The sequence below is a fragment of the Moschus berezovskii genome, chromosome 20 (assembly GCF_049115385.1).
Source record: "Moschus berezovskii isolate FMDL1 chromosome 20, NW_MosBer_1.0, whole genome shotgun sequence".
In the NCBI taxonomy this organism is placed as follows: domain Eukaryota; kingdom Metazoa; phylum Chordata; class Mammalia; order Artiodactyla; family Moschidae; genus Moschus; species Moschus berezovskii.
In genome coordinates, this window is record NC_142479.1 from 22,604,529 (window position 1) to 22,629,105 (window position 24,577).

The 24,577-nt window shown below is 36.3% G+C and overlaps 1 protein-coding gene across 2 annotated transcripts in view; it reads left to right on the forward strand.

The window, feature by feature from the left end:
* The window catches only part of VMP1 (vacuole membrane protein 1), a 120,635-nt gene that overhangs the window by 27,443 nt on the left and 68,615 nt on the right, over positions 1-24,577 (forward strand). For both annotated transcript variants that reach the window (XM_055399830.2, XM_055399822.2), the window contains exon 6: positions 19,325-19,492. In XM_055399830.2, coding sequence (XP_055255805.1) covers positions 19,325-19,492 — 168 coding nt within the window. The remainder of the gene's footprint in view (positions 1-19,324; positions 19,493-24,577) is intronic.

The window sequence follows — 24,577 nt, forward strand, 5'->3', positions numbered from 1 at the left end:
CTGTGGCCACTGTTGCGTTTTCCAAATTTGCTGGCATATTGAGTGCAACACTTCAGCGGCATTATCTTTTAGAATTTTGAATAGCTCAGCTGGAATTCCATCATTTCCACTAGCTTTGTTCATAGTAAAGCTGCCTAAGTTCCACTTCACTTCACACTCCAGGATATCTGGAGTGACCACACCGTCATGGTTAATCTTGATCATTAAGACCGTTTTTGTACAGTTGAATAATATTGATGAATTACTAGCTAAAGCCAATTGTTTTTATTAGAGTTCACTCTGTGTTTTATGTAGTTTTATAGGTTTTGGCAGGAGCTTAATGTTCTACATTCTCCATTACAGTATCACAGAATAGTTTCACTCTCCTAAAAATACCCTATGGTATACCTGTCTTACCCTTCTCATTCTCCCTACTCACAGACCCTAAGAAAACACTAATCTTTTACTCTCTCTGTAAGTTTTGATTTTGTTCATATAGTTGGGATTATACAGTATGAGTCTTTTTCTGTTTGACTTCTTTCACTTAGCAATATGGATGTAAAGTTCTTCCATTGTCTTCATGGCTTGATACCTCAGTTCTTTATTTTTTGGGAGGTCATGCCCCACTTCATGTGGGATCTTAATTCCCCAACCAAGGATCAAACCCACACCCACTGCATTGGCAGCACAAAGTCCCCTGGATCACCAGGAAGTGCCAATATCTCATTTTTTTATTCCCAAATAATATTCCATTTCCTGGATGTACCACCACAGTTTGTTTATCCATTCATGTATTGAAGATCATCATGGTTATTTCCAGGTTATAGCAATTATGACTAAAGCTGCTATAAGTATTCATGTGCAGGGTTTTGGATATATATATAAGAATTCAGCTCATTTGGGTAAATACCTAGGGAAATGATCTGTAGATCATGTATATTAATTGGTGATACATAGGAAAGTAATCAGCTTTTGTATATTAACCTTGTATTCTGCAACCTAGTTTCAGGATTTTGCTGTTGATTCTTTAGGATTTTCTGTGTAAGATAATCATGTCATCTGCAAATAGTTTTGTTTTTTCCTTCTCACTCTGTGTACCCTTTCATTTTCCCCCCTTGTCTTTTATTGCATTAGCTCCATCTGATGTTGAATTGGAGTGGTGACAGGGGCATCCCCTTGTTCCCAACCTTAGTGAAGAAGCCTCTGGTTTCTCACCATAAAGTTACATATCATGTTAGCTACAGGTTTTTGTAGGTGTTCTTTATCAAGTTGATGAAACTCACTTCTGTTCCTAGTTTGTTGTGAGTTGTGTGTGTGTTTGAGAGGTGTGTGTTTTTTTTTTTTTAATCATGAATCAGTGTGGATTTGGTCCGAAGAACACTTTTTTAGATAGTAGTGATCAAAAATGGATGAAAAGTCAATATAGCAAACAAATTCAGAATGAGAAGTCTTGAAGGGCAATATATTAATGTTAAAAAGAAATATAAAGAGATACCCAGAATATGCCATTTCCATTTGACCAGATTATCTTTAGTTCTTAAATGTGTTAGTTCTTAAACACAGAATTCCTTCCAGAATTCCTTAGGTATAGTAGAGAAAATGAAGAAAAACAAGTATTTGGAAAAAATAATTTTCCAAGAAGTCAAGCAAAAGGAAAATAAAAGATGTCACTGGTTTTTGTTTGTTTTTAATTACCTGATTGGGATGAAAGTCAGATTCCAAGAAGTTAACTACAGCTGTTTCTACTACTGCTACCAAAAATGGCAAACATTGTCGTCATTATTGTCATCAGAGCGATACTAACTGAAGTCAATTCTGTTGTTTTTTTTATCCATATTTGGTATTCATTTTTGTGAGGAGATGTTGCATCCTCATCCTGTTGAACTCCAGCCAGGTGATTTGCTTTCATCAATGAAGTGTGAGCATAACTGATGGATCTCGCTTCCTGATGGAAGCTTCAAGGTTTGTCGTGCTGTGTTTCACCTGGAGCCCAAGTCTCTGACTACAGTGAGCAGATTCACCTTGCTAGCCTCTGATGGATATATAGAGTAAGGGAGATAGAAACTTAGTTGTCTTAAGCTACTGAGATTTGTGGGCTATTTGTTATTTTAACCTATTCTGACCAATAGACTAACATTTATTGAATGTTTACCACATGCTAGACTCTGTGCTCAGCTCTTTACCTGAATTATTTCATGTAGTCCTTCCAAGAGCCAAGGTAGTCAATAAACAATAGTGTAGCAAATGTGTAGTAAAAAAAAATGTCACCAGTAAGTACAGACTATGCATTTGTGAACTTTGGCAGTTATGTAGAAAAATAGCCAGGAAACTGGAGGCAAAGCAGTATCAAATAAAAGTTTAAGAATTTGATCTCATTATTTAAAAAGCTATTCAAAATAATCTATGGTTAGATTTTTAACATTTTCTTGTTGGTGATGGTTGACATTTTTTTTCCTTATAGATCATCATTCCTTTTGTTTTATTTCTGTGAAATGTGATTATATCTGGAAAGTCCTAATTACATCTTTCATTTATAATCCTCACTTAAGGAGATGTGATGTTCACGTTGTCATGCCATACATTTTTATTCTGATGAAATAGGCACTCTTTCCATGTACCCATATAACTCTTCAGTCAAGAAAACAATTGACTATATTAGGAGAGAAGTTTGGTCAGAAATATGACCCTTCTTTTGACAATAGTTTACAGCGAGGGACTTCCCGGGCGGTCTAGTGGTTAGGCTCTGTCCTCCCGGTGCAGGGGGTAAGGGTTCAGTCCCTGGTTAGGGACCTAAGATCCCACATGCTTCTTAGCCAAAAAGAAAAACATAAAACAGAAGCAATATGGTAACAAATTCAATAGAGATTTTAAAAACAGTCCACATGAAAAACTTAAAGAAGATAATAATTTATAGTAAAATAGGTGAAAAAGAAACTGAGTTTAACAGAGAGAAAAAATTTAGTTTATTCTCGATCATTGTTCTCTTTACTGGAAATTATGATTTTAAAGTGAAATAGGAAAATTTTTCCTGCATAGACAAAATTTCTCAATTAGGTTCTTCCAGTATGGAAGTTACCTCTTTTGGAAGTAATCATTTAGTTAATTATAACTCACTGTTTAACTAAATGGTGAGCTAAAAATGTTACTCTATTTCCTAAAATATTATTTACCTACATATCTGCCTTTAAAATGGAAAAGTTTTCTTGATTTTTAAGTTTATCATTCAGCAATTTCATTTATAATTTTTAGTTACAATAGAAAGTTATAACTTAATTCAGATGTTCTAGAAATTCTCATCATTTCGTTAAACATTAGAAGTAAGACTAGTTGCTTGATTAAATTTAAATCTTAAAATTAATGAAAATCAGCCAGGAAAAATGACTTGTTTGGTCTACTGTCAAATTTTGTAAATTGATTTGGGAGCAGTAGAAATCTTGAGGTTTGCCGAGAACAGGTATGTAACCACAAAGGAAAAGTTAGATACTGTTTATGCAGAAATAGTGATTGTTAAACAGAGAGGAAGAGATTGAAGGGAAAAATGAATAGATTCCTTCTCAAGGCTCATGGGAAATTGGTTGGGCCTCTAGGTTAGTTGAGGGGCATCCCAGGTGGCACTCACATTAAAGAATCCACCTGCCTGTGCAGGAGACGTAAGAGACATGGGTTCGATTCTTGGGTCGGGAAGATCCCGTGGAGGAAGGTGTGGAAACCTACACCAGTAATCTTGCCTGGAAAATCCTATGGACAGTGGAGCCTGGTGGGCTACGGTCCACAGGGTTGCGCAGAGTTGGACACAACTGAAACAGCTTAGCATGGTACAGCTCGGCGGGGTTAGTTGGTTCGTTCCATTAATTCTAATAGTCAACAAATGGGCTTCAGGAGGTCTTTTAATTTCCTGAACACTGTACTTGTTATATATCTTCACAACTGTGCATCTTTCTGGGAGAAAGGACCTCTAGTGTTAGATTCTCCGGACTCTGTAGCCTATGCAAGGGTAAAGAACCACTCTCCTAGGACTGTTTTTCTATCTATGGCTATATTAGTTTGCCACTAGGTGGCATTGCTAATACAACCAATATACTGTCCTGTGTTTGCAGGTTCTATTCTGGGTAAATATGAAACCCTCAAATAGATTAGAGGCGTATTCTATTTTTTTCTGTATTTATGGCTGCATAATACCAGTTAATGCATGTGAATGAAAATAAGTTTTCTTAATAATTTTACACACTCATTACTTAGTTAAGCAGGTATTAGTTAGACTTTCTTTTCATTGTCATATATGTTTACATGCAGAACATACTCCCATGGCATGCCCAGCTTCAAGTACAATGCCTTAATTCTTTTTCTTTATTATTTAAAAATATGCGAGTCATGGAGGGTGATTTTGTATAGGACTAACATATTCCTATCATGGGAGGTAAGTAATAGGGCATAGTCAGAGCTGGGTTTCAATATTACTAACTCTGTGATATTTTGCAAATATCTTAATTTTTTAAGCCTCCGTTTATTCAACTGTAAATGGGAGTGATAATAGTAGTACCTGTCTCATAAGGCTTTTTGGAGGAGTAAATGAAATAAGACACATATACTTTTCAGTTCAGTGGTTAGTATATATAAGGTGCTCAATGAATGTTAAGTGACCATCATCATCATTATTATTGTTATTATTATCATTAGTCGTACTCTGTTTTTATTTTTAAAACACTCCTTTTCAGACATGCTTTGGAACTGGTCAAGTATATGCGCTGATAAACCTGCCGGCTTGGCTTTGGAGCCCTGAGAGGCCACAATTTAAATGTAAGGATGAACATCATACAAATCAGCCCATACAGAGGCTGAAGTTCAGGTGTAAATTTTAAGTCTGGAGGAAAATAAAGTCATCCTCGGTGTTACATTATATTAAAAAGAATAATAAGTCAGACACTCAGTCCAAAGTAATCAGATATCTGAGGAAACAATATAATTTGGTCAAAACAAGAAATAATAGAAATAGATCCACAGGGTATCTATTTAATAAGGTTAGTAGGCGTGTACCTTAATCCAAAATCAGTTTGTTTCAAAGAGTAAAAAAAAACAAGTTAGAATATTTTACCAGAGGTTGAAAACTTTAAAGAAGAGCAAGTGGAAAGTTTGAATTAAAAGAATAGTATCTGAAATTAAGAACTCAGTTAATGGACTTCAACAGACCACAGCTAAGACAGGATTAATTGACCAGAGAAAAGTATATAGAACAGAAAAGGAGAGATGGAGGAAAAAAACATACTGTTTTCACAGGAACTTTAGTAACACTGATTTGTCATAGCTTTTGTTGAAAAACATCAGCTGACAGTGGGCTATCTTTAGATGGCTAAAAGAAAATAACTGCCAACAGATGATACTCAAATGTGACATGTGAACAGTATTAAATAAAGCTTTTTCAGAAAAACAGACACAGTTTACCACTAGCAAACATGCTTTAAAGGAAATAGTAAAAAGTGTTCTTTGAATGAATGGAAGGAAAGTAATTCTACAATGAAGCACAGAGATTTGGGCATGAATAAAGATTAAGAAAAGGGTGTATATATAAAAGTAGGTGCTCATGATCAGTCACTAAGTCGTGTCCAGCTCTTTGCGATCCCATGGACTGTAGCTTGCCAGGCCTCCCTGTCCATGGGATTTCCCAGGCAAGAATACTTGAGTAGGTTGCCATTTCCTTCTCCAGGGGATCTTCCTGACCCAGTGATTGAACTCACTACCTGTGCCTGAAACAATTCATTAAGATACTTGCATTACATACTTTTATCATTTGCTCTTTTTAGATTTGTATAGCCATTTTGCATAAGTACACCTATCGTAATGACTGTTTCATGAAGTTGATGTCTATTTCATGAGCTGGTTTTGCCTGGCAAGTAGCGCAAGTTTACTGATTTCATTCATTTACTTTCCTCATATTTTTAATAAGTAATATGTGTGTGTGTGCCTGCACATGTGTGCACGCGCACAGCTCAGAACCTCGGTCGTGCCCGACTCTTTGCGACCCCATGGGCTGTAGCTCACCAGGCTCCTTTGTCTATGGCATTTTCCAGGCAAGAATACTGGCGTGGGTTGCCATTTCCTGCTCCCAGGAATCTTCCTGACCCAGGAACTGAACCTGCATATCTTGCGTCTGCTTCATAGGCAGGTGGATTCTTTACAACTAGCACCACCTGGGAAGCCCCTTTTATAAGTATATCAGAAGCCAGAAGAGCTTCTGTGGCGCGTAGATTTTTCTAAGATCAATCTTCTAAGCCCTCTTCTCTTAGATACTAATTTCCAGAAATCCATTAACAAATTTATTTTAGTCTTAGCATGTATGTAGCAAGTTTCCTTTCAGGTAATTCAGACCTTGAGTGCTTATTTACTAGTGGAAATAATGCCCAGAGTAAAAACAGCTTAATAAAGTGAAGGTGACTGCTGTTAACTTCTTTGATGTATCTCCGTGTTTGAATGTGTCAGAATTTTCACCTTAATAATGATTTGGCCCAAGGGACGACGACAGCCCAGGAGCAGCACTTTTGCTGTAAAGGGGCCAAATAGTAAATGTTTTAGGCATTGGAGGCCATGCAATCCCTTTTGTAACTCCTCTGATCTGTCATGGTAATAAGAAAGCACCCAGGGACAGTATATAGGAATGAATGTGACCGTTTTCCAGTCAATCTTTATTCAAAAATACAAATAGCAGAGTGGGTTTAATTGCCAACCCTGGCTCTAGTTCATGGGATAACGATAGTACACCAGAAGAAGCATATTGAACTTGAGAGCCTTAGTGAACTAACCACTCTCTAAGGATTTTTACGTGACATGTTATGCATTTGATTTCTCCATTTGCCAAAAAAGGATTTCTTCTCTCTTCCAAGTCATAACAGTAGACTTAACATGATGTTTTGGAAGAAAATATAGTTGTGCAAGTGCTTGAGTGGTCTGGAAGACCATAAAGGGGTTAAAAAAAAAAAAGCAACTTTTACTGAAGAGAAAAGTGAAAGAATTTCTTCCGGTCGAGCTGCCTGATGACAACAAAATTTAGTTCTAATCTCATGTTTGAAACCATTGATGTGTGCAGAACCAGTCTGTTGTACAAATACAACCTTTACAACACTGCAGTCATTTTGAGAAATAAATAATTTTTGAATTACATTTAGATTGTTACAAATAATTGGGAGAAGTGATAAGGTAATTTCAGAAGCCACATTAGAATTATTTCCCATTACCAGAATATATGATTCGTAATTTTGTAAACAACCAGGTTAAAAGCAGGAACATTGGAACTTGAAGATGAGAAATACATCTCAGACATGTTCCTTAAATGCATGTACATTATTATTCCTAAAGTTGTAAAACAAGGTGATTTAACAACTGCCAGGTGGCTCAGTGGTAAAGGGTCCACCTGCCAATGTAGGAGACCCAGGTTCAATCCCTGGGTTGGGAAGATTCCCTGGAGTAGGAAACAGCAACCTACTTCAGTGTTCTTACCTGGGAACTGCCGTGGACAGAGGGGTCTGGCAGGCTCCAGGCAATGGAGTCGCAAAAGAGTTGGACACGAGTTAGAGACAAACAGCAACAACAAACTGCGTATGCTATTAATGATTATAAAATGATTCTGTTTAACAATAACGAAGAGAATGAGTCCTTCAGCAAGAATCTACAAATCATGTGTACACAGACGGTTTTGACACTAGATGGAGCAGTTTCCTGGAGAAAGGTTTACCAAGCCCTATGTTCCTTTCAAAACAAACCCAGCTCTTAGACAAAGAATTCTGAGAACAAAAACTATCAACAATCACCTTAAAATTTTTAAAGACTGTCAAATATTGAGCTTTAAGTAGAAGGCTGAATGTGTATTGTACAAAATGCCTTTTCTCTTTGGTATCTATTTTAACCATTGAATTCCCTCACCTTTGGGAATCAAAATGGGAGGGATTTTTACATTAAAACTGCCTTATTTAGATGGCAATCAGTACATAGAAAAGTTTGGAAGCTGTTTAGTTACATTGTAAAGTAGATCAGATTTTATAAAAAGATATACCATCAGGGCATTGTCATCTGAATGGTATTTATGAGTCAGTGGTGTTAAAAGACCATTTTCGATTAAGAATATCATTTTATAGATAAGGATTGGTAGTTTAAATACATTGCATCTAAAAATCAGTGAATGTCAAGAGTGTTTTAAGTACCATGAGAAACCATGGCCATAAAACTGTAAGTTTAGAAGGTGGTTATCAGATATGGTAATAAGATATAAATGAATAAAGAATTCTACTTAAAAACATAAACAAAGACCATTTTAATTAAAAAAAAGTTGGGCTCTTTGTTATATAGTAAATACAAGGAAAGTAAGTAGTGAGATATTTGCCCTTGTATAAAATTCAAAAGTCTGCTTTTGCCTTAAAGTTTAGTGTTATTTCATTGCTAAAATGTGGTAAAAATTGTACATTTTGAAAAGTCCAACATCTTGATTACTCTCAAATGATTATAGAACTTCTCTATCTGTAGCACCCTGTTTTCTTTAGTGAATAAGTACTTCATAGTTTGTATATAGTACTTTATAGTACTCTTTTATATGTATACATATAAAGCCTTTCTTATACTTTTTGACTCTTGGCTATTTATTGCCTAAAGAAAATGTTATTTGAAAAACTGCATGGATATGGGTTGAAGTGAAATAGTGAAGCAGTTTCAGTAAGAGAACTATTGTAGTAATCGTTTAATGCCATGAGCTGGAGTAATTCTTTTAAAAATTGTTAGCTAACCTCTTCACATTTTTTCCTGCTTGACTTCTGATGATTGCTCCTTAGCTTACCTGTCTATCCCTCTGTAAGTCAAAAAAGGGAAGAAATTGCCAAAAGGAAAGTTCTAGTGTGACCTAATACTGCTCTGTATAGGTATAATGACTCTGGCTATAAGTATGCAGTGACTCAGGGCTCTTGCGGGAAGACCATCAGGCCCTTCTTAGAAAAGATCTGTTTGCCCTTTTTTTGATGAGGGCATGATTAGCTCTTCTCCTCGTCTTTCCCCAAGGAATGATTCATATATTAACTCTTAAGAGTATCACCACATCAAAAGTAGAAACCAGGATCTCCAGGACAGGGCTGGGTTTTCACCAAACCCAGAAGGATATGCACAGACTGACTGACTTCCTGCCCTGAAGTCACTATCTATTAATGTGTGCTTAAATGAAAGTTAGTAAAATTCAGTTTACCTGAAATCTGTTCTTTTGGATTTATATTTGAGACAATTTATAACCTTTTTAAAAGTTCTCTTTATAAATATGTGGTCCTTTCCTCCTGAATATTCAATCAACTTTATGATCAAAATTGTTTAGGTTTAGAGAAGAAAAGTGAAACATATCTTTACTTATGGATAGATTTAATATGATAAAAATGACTTTGAAGACAGATCCTTATAACCTAGAGTCTGAACTATAGAGTTTACACATTTTCATTTTGGTTATTTTATACTTATCAAAACACTTTTACTACATAACTTCATTATGTTACTCTGTTACATTATTATCATTATTATTAATCAGGCTTTTCATCAAATGAGGGATGTGAGATAGAAGTCTGAGTTCATCTAGTTAAGTTACTAACAGATTTTTAGAAAACTAAAATCCACATTAACTAATGGCCGAATTACTGCTTCTTTACACGCTCTAGCATCTTTTATAGGGAGAGCTTAATTTGTAAACTCTTCTTCATAGAAAAAAACCCCACAAACACTAGTTAAACTTCTCAGTGTCCCATTTGGAATCAACAGTTTTCTGTTCTAGCCTTCTAGAGTTATTTGTTGTACACCATAACCTTAGGTAAGCTGTTTTCTGACTACGATGAGAAAAGCAGTGATTAAAAGAATTTGAAGAGTAGAATTCCTGTTCGTAAAAGCATTTCTAAACTCCCCTGAAAGTTGGACTTAAAGAAAACAAAGGTTTTGCAAGTCATACAGACAACCATTTGTCATCTCTTTTCATTTATTTATCACCCAGATATTACTAATGAATCACATTCCAGACTAACCACTGACTCCTTTTGTTCCTCAGTGAAGGAGTGTGGCAAACAAATGTTTTCCCAGTGAATCAGCACAAAATTCTTGATTTTATTACCTTTGCCCTAAACTTTCCAGACAAAACTAATTGGAAATTTTGCCTTTGGGATCACACTTGACTTCTGTGTATGGATGATGGATTAGGCTATGAATTGACATTACAGATGTTATACAAACAACTCCAGTCTTTAGGAATGTTTTATCAGTTCTGAGGGAGCTGCCTGGAGTGGAAGAATGTCTGTCTGTCTGCTCATCTTCCTTAAAAACACTTATGCATATGCATACTACACTCTTTGGCGGGGGCAGCCCCCGAGCTGTGCAGCATGTGGGAACTTAGTTCTCCAACCAGGGATCAAATCCAGACCTCCTACATTGGAATCTCTGAGTCTTAACTACTGGCCCTCCAGGGAAGTCCCCATACCACACTAGTATTGTGATATCATAGTTGTCATCTTGGTTGATAAAAAAGCTTGGCTAAATTAGGCTTACAATTAATACGATCATTTTAGGTTTTCACTTTTTCAAAAATGTCTCTGGAAAAAAGGGCCCCCAAAGGAACCAGACAAAGTTAAAAATCCAGAAAACACTTGTCTTTAAATGAAGCAACAATACATAGACTAGTTTTTGTCATTTACTGATTTGTGTTTGTGGCACCAGGACTGCTTTCTCAGGACTTATATAGGTACTGCTTTATCAGACCAGCTTAGGATATTTTTGAGTGTTATAATTTCAGGAATGATCATTTTACCTCTAGGATAATTTTTTTTTAATTCTAAATTTCTATTAATTTGATAGAGCTAATAGTATATTTACTGTTCCTGAAATAAAGTAAATTATAGAAGTGTAACTTTTAAAATTTATCTTAAAAGAATGTTTTAAGTTAAAATACTTTTCCTGCCAATAGCTGTATCTGCTCTTGTTAGAAATCCTATCTCCTCCCCAACCCCCCACCCACCCCCAAGCTAACTATGGTCTTACTCTCACCCAGACATCCTCTGGCCTGGCCAAGCACTACATCTTTTTATCCTGGACAGAGCAAAATTATTCCACTATCAAAACTTTGGAAAATATAGTGTAATACAGCTCATGAGACTAAGATATATGAGGCTTTGAACTGAAGCAAAACCAGATGTTCAATATATCACGAGCTGAACTGTCTTGTTGAGTTGACTTCACTTAGAATGACTATGTTAAAGTAACCACCCACCCCAAAAAAGGACCCTAAAAACCTGTCACTCTGATGAGAGTGTAACTTTTCGTCCCAATCATAAAATTTGACCTTCGGATCATTAAAGGGAACTTCATTGGCAGTAATTTGGAATTCTGAGAGGCAGTTAGTGAATGTTACTAGTGACCTGGTTGCTAGCTAGGAAATTTATAGAGTTTCCTGTGCTGGGGAATAACGGCCTGTGCTGTATATAGCTGTTTAACTACCACTGCATAGATTTAAGGACACTGGCCTTAAATAGAAAAATTAACTTTTGAGGACTATCATTTGCTACTTTTCCTTAAGAAGTGCTTCTTGTATTACCTTGTCACATGGTACATTCTTTTAAATGTGCAGAGACTCACTTTATACCACAGTGTATGATCTCTCTTGGTGACTTTCATGTATACTTGAAAAGAATATACATTTGGCTATTTTGGGGTATAGTGTTCCATGTTGTTCAAGTTTCTGTATTCATTCTGGTTTTCAGTTTGTTTATTCTATCAACGAAAAAGAGAAGGGTGTTGAAATTTCAACTCTAATTGTAGATATGTTTTTACTTCTCATTTTAGTTCTGTTAGTTTTTGCTTTATACATTTTGACATGCATTATTAAGTGCATACACGTTTAGGATTTTTCTGTCTTCCTGAGAACTAGCCTTTTTATCATTATGAAATGTCCTTATTCATCTCTAGTAAAATAATATACCCTCTCCTGAAATCTACTTCGTCTCTTATTAATGTAGAATACTCCATCTTTTGTATGATTATTTTTACACAGTTTATCTTTTTTCATCCCTTTACTTTTGGATCTGGATATTTTAAATGGGCTTTTTGTAGAGAGCATATACTGAGGTCTTGCTTTTTAATTCAGTCTGACACTCTCTGCGTTTTCTTTTGTATATTTGGCACGTTTGCAACTAATCTAGTTGTCAATATGGTTGGATTTAAGTTTGCCCTTAAACTGCTGGTCCCCACCTGTTTTTTCTTCTTTTCTTACCTTCTTTTGAAATGAGTATTAGTTTTAGGATATATAATATAACCACACTATAATATTATACTCCCTCTTCTCCCTCCCGTACTTTATGCTGTTGTTGTCTTATATTTCCTGTCTTACATATGCTGCAGTCCATGAGGTTGCAAGGAGCCAGAGATGACTGAGCGACAGAACTGGCTTATATTTTACTTCTACATATGTCATATGTGTGTGTGCTTGTGTGCTCAGTCATGTCTGACTCTGTGATCCTGTGGACTGTAGCCCACCAGGCTCCTCTCTCCATGGGATTTTCCAGGCAAGAATACTGGAGTGAGTTGCCATTTCCTCCTCCAGGGGATCTTCCCCACCCAGGGATCGAACTCATGTCTCCTCATCTCTTGCCTTGGCAGTCAGATTCTTTACAGCTCAGCCACCTGGGAAGTCTGACATATGTCATGGTTTTTGCTTTAAGCAACTAGTTATTTTTTTAGAGATTTTAAAATGAGGAAAAATGGTGTTCTCTCTTTGCAGTGCTTTTCACTCCTTTGTGTACATTGAAGTTTACATCTGCTATTACTTTTCTTCTGAGAACTTCCTTTAATATTTATTGTAGTGCAGATCTCCTGGAACAAATTCTTTTGGCTTTTGTCTATCTCAAAATGTTATTATTTCATCTTTATTTTTGAAATATATTTTTCCTTAATTCTAGATTCACAGATTTTTTTTTTCCCTTTCAGCACTTTAGAGAAGTAATTCTATTGGTTTTTGGTTTGTTTCTGATGAGAAACCCTACCTGTATTTCCCTGTAGATGACTCAGTCATACCTTGGAGATATTGTAGCTTTGGTTCCAGAGCATGAGCGAATATGGTGATAAAGCAAGTCACAAATTTTTTGGTTTCTCAGTGCATCTAAAAGTTATGTTTACTATATATTATACTCTATTACATGCCTAAAAAATATATACATATATTAATTAAATAATAATGCTGTGGGAAAAATGGAGCCAATAAATTTGCTTGACACAAGATTGCCACAGACCTTTCATTTGTAAAGATCACGATATCTGCAAAGTGCAGTGAAGCAAGACTGCCTATATAATGTGTTATTTTTACCCCTCTGCTTTTAAGATTTTCTTGATATTGCTGAATTATAGAATTTGATTATGATGTGATTATGATGATTTTCAGCAATTTGATTGTGTTTTATTTTATGTTGATCCTGACTGAGGTTTGTTGAATTTCTTAAACCTGTGAGTTGATGGATTGATATTTTTCATCAGACCTTGGAAATATTTGGCCACCCCTTCACCAACATGCATGCATGCACACAACACACACACTTTCCCCGCTTTTTCTGGAATTCCAGTTACATATATATTAGACTGTTTGGTATTATTCCATGGGTTACTGAGGTTCACTTCTCCATAGCCTTTACTCTCTGTATCTTCTGGTTCACATATTTTCTGTTGCCTTGTCTTCAAGTTCTCTAATATTTGTCCTGTGGTATCTAATCTGTTGACCGTCAAGTGAATTTTTCTATTCAGATATTACATTTTCAGCTCTAGAAGTACCATTTTATTATTTTTATACTTGTATTGCTTCCCGTGTTGTGTTTATGTTTTCCTTTGAATCAGGGATCAGCAAACTATTTCTGTAAATGTCCAGAGAATAAGTGTTTTAGACTTCATAGACCACAGCGTCTAGGTCAGAGCTGCTCATTGTTACCATTGTAGCCCAGAATTAGCCAGAGATGATATGTATAGCCATGTATACTTGGTTACCTTCTTTGAAACTGTAAAACTGGTAGTAGACTGAATTTGGCCCCTGGGCTAAAATTTGCACATTATTGCTTTAAATCTTTGAACATATTGGGTTGGCCAGAAAGTTCATTTTAATTTTTCCATAACATAACAGAGAAACCCACTGTTTCTGGGTTTTGGCCCACCTAATATTTTTTAAGACCTTGTCTGCTAATTCCATTATATCTGACATTTCTGGGTCTGTTTCTATTGACTAGTGTTTCTTCAGGTTATGGGTCATATTTTCCAAACTTTCACATATCTAGCTATTTCAAATGTGGTATTAAGTTGTTGATTATTTGGATTTTGTCATCATCCTTTACAGAGTATCAATTTTTTTGTTTTGGAGGGCACTAAGTTACAAGTCGGAGAAGGCAATGGCAACCCACTCAAGTACTCTTGCCTGGAAAATCCAATGGACAGAGGAGCCTGGTAGGCTGCAGTCCATGGGGTCGCTAGGAGTCGGACACGACTGAAGCGACGTGGCAGCGGCAGGCAGCAGGCTCTTACCAAGGTCATCCCTGAATGCTAAGTCTTGCCACTCTAGCTCAGTGAAGTTCAGGTGTTTCCCAGCCCTGGGTGAAGTCTTGGAATTGTTCAGCTTCTTTTCTCGCTAATTGTACTTTGCCTGGCCTTACAGAATCTCATCATAGCAAGCAATGCAGCTTTGAATGCTAGAGTCTCAAGGAGGCCCCCATACACAAATGGAGAGTCTTTTCTCTGCATTAAGTATTCAGCCCCACAGATTTCAACCACTCAGCAACCCCCAAACTCAAATTTTCTTCTCAGTGCAGCAGTACTACCATGCTTTTCTTAAGGTCTTCCTCTTTGGACCACAGATTTTATTATTTTTATTCTTTATTTTACTTTTGGGCTGCACAGGGTGTTCGTTGCTTTGTGCGGGCTTTCTCGTTGTGGTGAGCAGCGGCTACTCTCTAGTTGCGTCACGCAGCTTCTCGTTGCAGTAGCTTCTCTTGCTGAGCAGCAGAGGCTCTGGGCACGCAGGCTTTAGTAGTTGCAGCACTCAGGCTCAGTAGTTGGCATACAGGCCTAGCTGCTCTGTGGCCATGTAGAATATTCCTGGATCAGGAATCGAACCTGTGTCCCCTGCATTGGCAGGCCAGTTCCTATCCACTGCACCTCCAGGGAAGTCCCATGGACTATGGATTTTTAAAAAATGGTCTGTTTTATTTGGCTGCCTCAGGTCTTAGTTGTGGCATACAGGATCTTTTTGTTGTGGTGGGGGGGACTTCAGAGCATACAGGCTCAGTAGTTGCAGCGCCCAGGTTTAGTTGCTCTGCAGCATGTGGCATCTTAGTTCCTCAATCAGGGATCGAACATAGGACCCTGGCATTGGAAGCTCAGCGTCCTAACCACTGGACCACCAGGGAAGTCCCCTGGACTGTGGATTTTGCTGCAGACACACAGTGTGTCTACACGTGGAAAGCCAGAGTCATCACAGGGGCTTCTGCATTTGTATCCCTTTTCTCAGCAGTCAAGAAATACCGTACTGCCTGTGGTACAATGTCTGAAAAGAATTGTTCCATGTATTTTGTAAGGTTTCCAGTTGTTTCGTGTAGGAGTAAACATCTGTTCCATTCACTTCATGATATAAGGCAGAAAACCCTCAGCCACAGGCCAGAATCTCTAGCCCATGCATATCAATACTTGCCTACTCACAGGAGAGCTGGAACCTCCTGCTCAGTACATAATATTACTTTTATGTTTTGCAGTGAATCTTTCCAGGTAGCCTTTGCTGCTTATACTGTAGCTTTTTGTCTTTATTCGTCGTTTCTTCATTTAATATGGCTTAAGTGTGATTCTTTTATGTTTGATAACATTGTAGTAAATTGCAGGTTTTAGAAAATCGACTTAAAAGGTAATTTAATATGTGTAAACTGTTAAAATTCTCTTAATCAAAATGATCGTCTTTTGGTTTTTGTGTTTGGATTCTTCATGTAAACTAATATTTATTTCAATTGAGTTTATTATATTTAGGAACTATTAACCTGTAATGTTAAAAAGAAATTTTGAGGCTTGCTATCACTTAACATAGCTTAAACTAAAATGTCGAGGTACAGGCTAAATGGACTCTTGAATAAGCAACAGACCAGAAGCTGAGTTATTCATGTTCATTTTGTCTGGGAACTACCACATCTGCCACTGAGGCTGAGTAATCATGACTTATTAGTGTGGTTGTGGAAAGTATATATCAGTTTAATTGTGTGAACCGTCCTTTCTTTAGGGAAAATATTTTCATCAGATTGCTAAAAATTTTCCCTTTTTAGAATCACTTAAAATTAAAACTGTGAATAAGTCTTTTGTTGAATGACCTGTTTAATTGGTTGGGGTGCATATTTTATTTATATTTCTGAAATAGAAATGTTTTTTTCCTTCCTCTGTATCCCAGAAATCTCATTATTTTAGTGTCTAAGCTCATGTTTTGTTTTCCTAGAGTTCATTTCTAGCTGATAGTTGTGTAGGGATATCATGAGCAAACTCTTGAACTTCTTTTGTTTTGCCTTAAGTAGTATCACATTTCTCTTTTGTGTTTTCAAACAGTAAGTGTAAAGTTAACAGGTTTTTTTAAAGTTGCATCTGATGTTTAAGTGTACAACAAGAAATTTCTCACTAATTATTCAGTTCCTCTGAATTCTACAAACTTTAGTTTGTGTGTGTGTGTGTGTGTGTGTGCGCGCGTGCGTGTGTGTAGGATCACAAAATAATTCTTTTTTCTGTAACTATGAAATATCTTTTATGCACATAATAATATTCAGAGAAACAGCTGTAGATTTCATGATTAATCAAAGCTTCTCAAAAAAAAATACCATTCCTTTTTAAAAGATTCTAGAATTATTTTTAAACTTATTATTACTGTTTATAGTTTTCTGTTAATTAAAACTCAAGAAAAAGAGGAACAGACTAAAAATTCACATAGGTTTCTTTTTGGCTCAGAGGAAAACTTTATAGTTAATTGATTCAGTGCCAAGTGTAGGCCTTCTTTTTATAGATTTTTATTTGAACACAAAGTGCCACTGCATTGGGGGAAATGGAGCTTAGATTTATGAATATCTTTCTTTTTCATATTACATGCAACAAAAAAGTTTGCTTAATATCACCTTTTGTTTTGATAGCAACAGGAGTTCTTTAATGTTTTATTCCCAATGCTGCATCTTATTCAGTTTGTCTTTGGACCACAGATTCTTTTACCATGTGGTTTAGAAAGACTTTTTAAAATCCAAAGATCTCTTACTGTATGTGTGTCTATATATACGTCCATGTGTGTGTGTGTGTACAATTTTTTCTACAAATACAGTTTTTCTTTATAACAGTGAATGGCTTATACTTTCTGAGGGCTTACTATATGCCCAGCACTAAGTCAAGTATCGGAGAAGGCAATGGCAAGCCACTCCAGTACTCTTGCCTAGAAAATCCCATGGACAGAGGAGCCTGGTGGGCTACAGTCCATGGGGTCGCTACTAGTCGGACAAGACTGAGCGACTTCACTTTCACTTTTCACTTTCACGCATTGGAGAAGGAAATGGCAACCCACTCCAGTGTTCTTGCCTGGAGAATCCCAGGGATGGCGGAGCCTGGTGGGCTGCCGTCTATGGGGTCGCACAGAGTTGGACACGACTGAAGCGACTTAGCAGCAGCAGCAGCAGCAAGTCAAGTATATTTATATACATTGACTAATTGAAACCTCACAGTATCCCCAGAATGTAGGTCCTGAAGGTGTTTTATTGTTACTGTTTTGTGGATGAGGAAAAGTAAGAGGCAGAGGCCGGAACCTGAGTCAGTGCCTCTGGCTGTAGAAGTCATGCTTATGGCAACAGTATGTTTTCAAGTGAGCACTGGCATCATGTATGTGAGAGCAACATGTTAAGAATGTCCAGTTTCTAGAGCTTATACTTCATGAGAACCTTGGAAATTAGCATTAGATTTTATTGACAGCTTGATTGTATTAGGGTTTTTTAATTTTGGAACTAGATAAAGCCATCAAATGAATCTTAATTCTTTTGCCTTGCTAAAGAGTAGGTTAAGTGATTTTTCTGAGGTTGCTTATTTTCTGACCCTTAATAGACTATAAGAACCTGCTTGAAACCCTAAAGGAACTTTGTGTAAAACATACATGTTCCTGTGTCCACTTATTGAATCAATTTATGCTTAGGGGACCCAGGAATATATATTTTTAATAAAGCCCTTGTTGATTATTATGCAGATACCCCATATTGTCATACATGTTCATTTGAGAACCATTGTATTTAAACCTTTATCACACATCTAAATACTAATTCATTTTAATCTAATATATTATTATTAATTTATAATGTTTCAAAATAAAGGTACAAAGCAGTACAAAATCTTCCTTAGAAAAAATTACTTTAAAAGAAAAATTCATTGGTACTGGTTTCACAGTTTTATTTTTACTTTACAGTCTCAGTGAGAAAGATAAGTGAGGTAGTTACTTCATCAGCTATTGTTTTTTGAAATATAGTTAGTTTATAATGCTGTGTTAGTTTCAAGTGTACAGCAAAGTGATTCAGTTATATATGTGTATGTATATACTTTTTCAGCGTCTCTTCCATTGGAGGTGATTGCAAGATACTGAATATAGTTCCCTGGGCTATACAGCATGTCCTTGTTTATGTGTTTTATATATAGTAGTGTATATATGTTAATCTCAAACTCCTAATTCCCACCCCCCCCACTATTCCCTTTGGTAAACATAAGTTTATTTTTCTGTGTCTGTATCAACTTTTTTAAGTAAGGAAAAAAGTAGTGTTTTCAAAGTATGCCTCAGGGGCACAGGAGGTTTTTTTACAGGGGATAGGTTTCTTACAGATGAGATGTATGGATAAATGAAATAAGAATCAAGTGAGAAATCATGGTTTCCAGAGACTCATTTTAGGGAAAGGAGGTTGACTACAAAAGGACACAAGGGAACTTTTTGCACTGATGGAAATGCTGTGTATCTGTATCCTGATTAGTTATGGTTATGTGACTAAATATAATTGTCTAAACTTACTGAACAACAGATCTAAAAAAATGACTCTTACTATATGTAAATTATATCCCCATAAATTTGAAATTTTTTTTTTGTAAAGTAAACCTTGAAGAGATTCTGGGAGTGATTATTTTTTCAAATTATCAGTTGTATCTTGAAATACTTGGGTGAATTCTTGTTCTTTAAAAGCTAACATTTTTCTATTAATGTGTAGTGATTAAGGTAACATTAAAATAACATTGTGATAATTCCTTTTTCTTTAATATTTCTCATCAAAGTTTTCTCATATTTTTTTTGTAGGGTCCACATATAGCTTCAGTTACATTAGCTGCTTATGAGTGCAATTCAGTGAATTTCCCTGAACCACCTTATCCTGACCAGATTATTTGCCCAGATGAAGAGGGCACTGAAGGAGCCATTTCTTTATGGAGCATCATCTCAAAAGTTAGGATTGAGGCCTGCATGTGGGTAAGATGTCCATTTTCATCCTTACCTGTAATTAACCTCACTGTCTTGATTCTTTGTACCTTGTGGAAATTGAATCCAAACATATACCAAGTCAGTAAATAATTAATTCATAAAGTCACCAACTACCTAACTTCCATGGAAAAGAAATCTCTAGAGCCTCTCTTTGTGAATAACATGCAGAAGGAAGGCAGGAAACTATAGGTACCACCCAGTATTGATGCCAAGGAGACAATAGCAGGGAAAAGGATATAAATGATGCAAATATATTACTTTGTAAAGTTTTACTGATGTTTATAAAATTTGATAAACACGTAGCAAATGGTTATATATCAATCCAAATTTGGTAAGTATTGTATGTCTCTCTCTTAGATTTAAATATTCCATGTTTAGTCTTAGAAAATTCATTTCATTTTCTGAATTGTTGTAATAATAAAGCAAGGTCAGACATTTCTTAATAAACTACGCTTTACTATTATTGATGTGAGATCAAACTATATGATGATTTTACTTTCAGTAGTATCAATTATTCTTTTTATGGCTTGGTTAATATATTTTGGGAAATTTTGAACTATGTGATCAATGGTAAATGTATTTTAATCTGTATATCCACACAAAGCATTTTTTATATGCCTAAATTCATTCAGGTGTCTGTCATTGAGGAATAGTTCAGTTGCTAAAGACTTCCTATTACCTTTTGAATTATTTTTTAATTTATTATTTGGAACTTTTTATAAATTATTATAACTTTTTTCCCTTAACAATTTCTTACAGAATAGAAAATGTGAAACACATCTCTTAAATGTCTTAATTAAAGTGAAGACAAATACAATGCCCACAGGAGAGGCAGTTTTGAAACATTCAAATGTTAGAGGTTACGTTGTGCTTTAAAAGAATTAAAAGGGAAATGCCATATATTGAATTTGTTGAATATGAAAAACAGGAAAAATAGTCATATTTCCTGTTACTGTCTTAAAAATACTGGAAACAAATTCATTGTACTAGTTGCATATGTTTTATAAATTTCATCACATTACTCCTTTGATGAAAAGCTGTTAATAAAATAACTAGTTACTTGTAACATGCTAGAAAGGGTATATGTATATAAACTTCAGTTTTCTGTTTTTCTTTTGTTCTTTCAAAATGATTTATGTGGCTCAATTAACGCTAATGCCAACAAAGAAATTTTCATCCCAGCTGGCAGTGATAACTGCCTCTTCCAAATTCCCATGGTGCGTATTATCTGAAGTGCTTATTTGGCCTGGCTCCATGCATGCCTCAAATTATTTAAATTGGCTGGTGTAGTGGCTTACTTCCCCAGATAGATTTTTAGCTTCTCAAAAAAATTCAGACTGTACCTTAAATTAAATGTATTACCCTCACAGCAGTCAGCATTAGGCTTTGCTTGTAGTAGTACAAGAATGTCAAAAAACACTGATTAATTGTCTGAGTGGTCTTCATATTCCCTTCTTTGAAGCTGTGACAGAAAATGTAGCACATATCAAGTTATATTTAAATTGGTTCCTATTGTTTTTACCATTTATAAGGACAGTCCTTTTAACAAAAGGTGCTAGGAAAACTGAATATGGTTGTTGTTTAGTTCCTTACCTCGTGTCCAATTCTTTGTAACCTCTGCACTGAATACAGACGTTATATGTACGGACAGAGGCTCCTCTGTCCATGGGATTTCCCAGCAAGAATACTGGAATGGGTTGCCATTTCCTTCTCCAGGGGATCTTCCCGGGATCAAACCCATGTCTCCTACACTGGCAGGAAGATTCTTTGCCACTTAGACACCAGGGAAGCCCAGGGAAAACTGAATATCCATATGCAAAAGAGAACGATTGGATCCTTACCTTATACTATATGTAAAAATTAACTCAAAATTCATCAAAGACCTGAGTTCAAGACACTGAAATTAGAGGCCACAAAAGAAAGAAAATACATAAATTGAACTTTGCTAAAATTAAAACCTCTTGCCTATTATACAGAGTGAAGTAAGCCAGAAAGAAAAACACCAATACAGTATACTAACACATATATATGGAATTTAGAAAGATGCAAATAATAACCCTGTATATGAGACAGCAAAAGAGACACAGATGTATAGAACAGTCTTTGGGACTCTATGGGAGAGGGTGAGGGTGGGATGATTTGGGAGAATGGCATTGAAACACGTATGTTGTCATATGTGAAACGAATCACTAGTTCAGGGTCAATGCATGTTATAGGATGCTCGGGGCTGGCATGCGGGGATGACCCAGAGGGAGGATAAAGGGAGGAGGGAGGTGGGAGGGCGGTTCAGGAGGGGGAACTTATGTAAACCCGGGGCAAATTCATATAAATGTATGGCAAAACCAACCAATATAATATTGTAAAATAATTTGCCTCCAATAAAAAATAAATTAATTACCTAAAAAAGAAAAAAAAAAAAACCTCTTGTACATCAAAGGATACAGTATCAAGAGAGTGAAAAGAGAACCCACAAAAAGGAAGAAAATGTTTATAAGTCATATATCAGATAAGGATTTAATATTCAGGATGTTTAAAGAACTATGCAACTCAGCAATAAAAAGACTAACAACCCAATTAAAAAATGGGCAAAGGACTTGAATAAACACTTCTCCAAGGAAAAGATACAAATGGCCAGTAAGTGCACAAATTCTCAACATCATTAGTTGTTGGGGAAGTGCAAATTCAACCATAAGGGAATACCTCTTCACACGTATTAGGATAGCTATTATTCTTTTTTAAAAAAGTAATGAGTATTGGTGAAGATGTGGAGAAACTGGAACACTCCTAGGTTGCTTGTGGGAATGTAAAGTGATTCAGCTGCTGTGAAAAAGAGTTTGGTGGTTTCTCAAAAATGTAAACATAGAATTACTCTGTGACCCTCCTCTAATGTAAATACCCAAAAGAACCGAAAACCAGGACTCAAATATAAGTACAGAAACTTGCAGTTCACTGTTAAGCAACATTATTCATATTATCAGAAAAGTAGAAATAACCCCAAGTTCTCTCAATAGATGAATAGATAAGCAAAGTGTAGTGTATACACAGAATATTTCTCAGCCATAAAAAGCAGGGAGGTTTCTATGTATGCTACAATGTAGATGAACCTTGAAAACATGGTAAATAAAATAATCTAGACATAGAAAGATACTGTATGATTCCACTTAAATCAACTATCAATAGAATTCAGATTTGTTAAAAAATCCAAAAAATGGATTTGTGGGGACTTCATTTGCGGTCCAGTGGTTAAGAATCCACCTGCCAATGCAAGGGATGTGGGCTTGATCCCTGGTCTAGGAAGATCCCATGTGCCATGGAGCAAGCTACAGCGATGTGCTGCAACAACTGAGCGCACCTGCCACCACCGCTGAGCCCACACGCCTAGAATCCGTGCTCTCAGACAGGAGAGACCACCTCAGTGAGAAGCCCACGTGTGCAACAGAGAGTGACCTCTGGTTCCTCTGCCTTTTCTAAAACCAGCTTGAACATCTGGAAGTTCACGGTTTACATTGCTAAAGCCTGGCTTGGAGAATTTTGAGCATGACTTTACTAGCTTGTGAGATGAGTGCAATTGTGCGGTAGTTTGAGCATTCTTTGGCATTGCCTTTCTTAGGGATTGGAATGAAAACTGACCTTTTCCAGTCCTGTGGCCACTGCTGAGTTTTCCAAATTTGCTGGCATATTAAGTGCAGCACTTTCACAGCATCAACTTTTAGGATTTGAAATAGCTGAACTGGAATTCCATCACCTCCACTAGCTTTGTTCATAGTGATGCTTCCTAAGACCCACTTGACTTCACATTCCAGGTTGTGATCACACCATCGTGATTATCTGGGTTGTGAAGATCTTTTTTGTATAGATCTTCTGTGTATTTTTGCCACCTCTTCTTAATATCTTCTGCTTCTGTTAGGTTCCATACCATTTCTGTCCTTTGTTGTGCCCATTTTTGCATGAAATGTTCCCTAGGTATCTCTGATTTTCTTGAAGAGATCTCTAGTCTTTCACATTCTGTTGTTTTCCTCTGTTTTTTTGCAATGAGATTACTGAGGAAGGCTTTTTTCCCTTGCTGTTCTTTGGAATTCTGCATTCAAATGGGTGTATCTTTCCTTTTCTCCTTTGCCTTTCCTTCTCTTCTTTTCACAGCTATTTGTAAGACCTCCTCAGACAACCATTTTGCCTTTTTGCATTTATTTTTCTTGGGGATGGTCTTGATTACTCTCTCCTGTACAGTGTCACGAACCTCTCTCCATAGTTCTTCAAGCACTTGGTCTATCAGATCTAATCCCTTGAATCTATTTGTCACTTCCCCTGTATAATCGTAAAGGATTTGATTTAGGTGATACCTGAATGGTCTAGTGGTTTTCCCTACTTTCTTCAATTTAAGTCTGAATTTGGCAATAAGGAGTTCATGATCTGAGCCATAGTCAGCTCCCGGTCTTGTTTTTGCTGACTGTATAGAGCTTCTCCATCTTTGGCTGCAAAGAATATAATTTGTCAAACTAATTTCAGTATTGACCATCTGGTGATGTCCATGTGTAGAGTCTTCTCTTATGTTGTTGGAAGAGGGTGTTTGCTATGACCAGTGCATTCTCTTAGCAAAACTCTATTAGCCTTTGCCCTGCTTCATTCTGTACTCCAAGGCCAAATTTGCCTATTATTCCAGGTATTTCTTGACTTTCTACTTTTGCATTCCAGTCCCCTATAATGAAAAGGACATCTTTTTTGGGTGTTAGTTCTAGAAGGTCTTGTAGGTCTTCATATAACCATTCAACTTCAGCTTCTTTAGCATTACTGGTTGGGGCATAGACTTGGATTACCGTGATATTGGATGGTTTGTCTTGGAAACAAACAGAGATTGTTCTGTCATCTTTGAGATTGCATCCAAGTACTGCATTTGGGACTTTTTTATTGACTGTGATGGCTATTCCATTTCTTCTAAGGGAATCTTGCCCTCACTAGTAGATATAATGGTCATCTGAGTTAAATTCACCCATTCCGTGTAATGCTCCATAAATTTTCTTTTCATTTATTATTTCAAATTCCATTAATAGTTATTAAGCTTCCAAGTATTGGAAA